The 1,148-nt window shown below is 65.9% G+C and overlaps 1 protein-coding gene across 1 annotated transcript in view; it reads left to right on the top strand.

Annotated features, from left to right (window-relative positions):
- ADAM11 (ADAM metallopeptidase domain 11) overlaps positions 1-1,148 on the top strand; it is an 8,529-nt gene that overhangs the window by 1,862 nt on the left and 5,519 nt on the right. Inside the window, exon 2 of the mRNA XM_017744753.1 lies at positions 106-182. Within this exon, the coding sequence (XP_017600242.1) occupies positions 106-182 (77 nt within the window). The remainder of the gene's footprint in view (positions 1-105; positions 183-1,148) is intronic.

The following is a 1,148-nucleotide window of genomic DNA, read 5'->3' as shown; positions in this document are numbered from 1 at the left end:
TCGGCGAAAAAAAAGAAAACAGACTGTATATTTGGGTTGGGGTTTTATTATTATTTTAGCTATGAATTTTAGGCGGGGGGGCTGACGGCTCTGGCTGTCCTGCAGGGGCTGCACCTGGCACAGGTGAGCTTCATGGTGCGTGCCTTCGGCTCAGCCTTCACCCTCGATCTCCGGCTGAACCAGTGAGTGACCCGGGGGTCCGGGCAGGAGACCCAGCATGGGCCTGCTGGTGCCCCCCGGGAGGAGGGGAGGGGCTGGGGGGTGCTCGGGGATGGGGCAGTTGTGCGGAGCCATCCCAGCTGCAGCAGTGGGGGCTGAGCCGGGGGGAGGAGCAGAGGGGAGAGGGGCCCATGGGACGCCAGCGCCCTCCCAAACTGGGGGTTCCCATGCTGAGGTGATTCCGTGTATATGGATGGTGGGTGGTGTCCCACACTGGGGTGGTGCCCTGCACATGGATGGCTGCTGTGGTCTCCCTCTTCCTTCTCTTCATGTGTGCCATGCTGTGCCATGCTGTGCCAAACCATGCTGTGCTGTGCCGTGCCATGCCATGCTGTGCCAAATCACGCTGTATGCCATGCCATGCTATGCCATGCCATGCCATGCCATGCCATGCCATGCCATGCCATGCCATGCCATACTGTGCCAGTGCAGGGGTTGTGGTGGCCGGTTCATAAATCCCACAAAAGCCCACGAATGGTCCCAAGCAGCTCATCCCCACCCCCCTGCCCCTCGGTGCCCACTGCCCCTGGGGTGCCCAGCCCCTGCATGGGGGGGCTGCCATGGTGATGGGGGATGCTCCTCCAGCGGGGGATCCCTGGGTGCTGTGGGCACCAGGCACACCCTGAGGGTGCCCGGCAGTGAACCCCAGAGCCCCCGGGCTGGGTGCGCCACGAATGGTCCCAAGCAGCTCATCCCCACCCCCCTGCCCCTCGGTGCCCACTGCCCCTGGGGTGCCCAGCCCCTGCATGGGGGGGCTGCCATGGTGATGGGGGATGCTCCTCCAGCGGGGGATCCCTGGGTGCTGTGGGCACCAGGCACACCCTGAGGGTGCCCGGCAGTGAACCCCAGAGCCCCCGGGCTGGGTGCGGCCCCTGGGGGTGCGGGGCAGGGCGGGTCTCGGGGCTCAGCGCCCGTCCCCGCTCCGCAGG

This window comes from Corvus brachyrhynchos, unplaced genomic scaffold, assembly GCF_000691975.1.
Source record: "Corvus brachyrhynchos isolate BGI_N302 unplaced genomic scaffold, ASM69197v1 scaffold479, whole genome shotgun sequence".
NCBI classification, from domain to species: domain Eukaryota; kingdom Metazoa; phylum Chordata; class Aves; order Passeriformes; family Corvidae; genus Corvus; species Corvus brachyrhynchos.
Note: the sequence above shows the minus strand (reverse complement) of the source record. Positions and strands in the feature narration are given on the sequence as shown.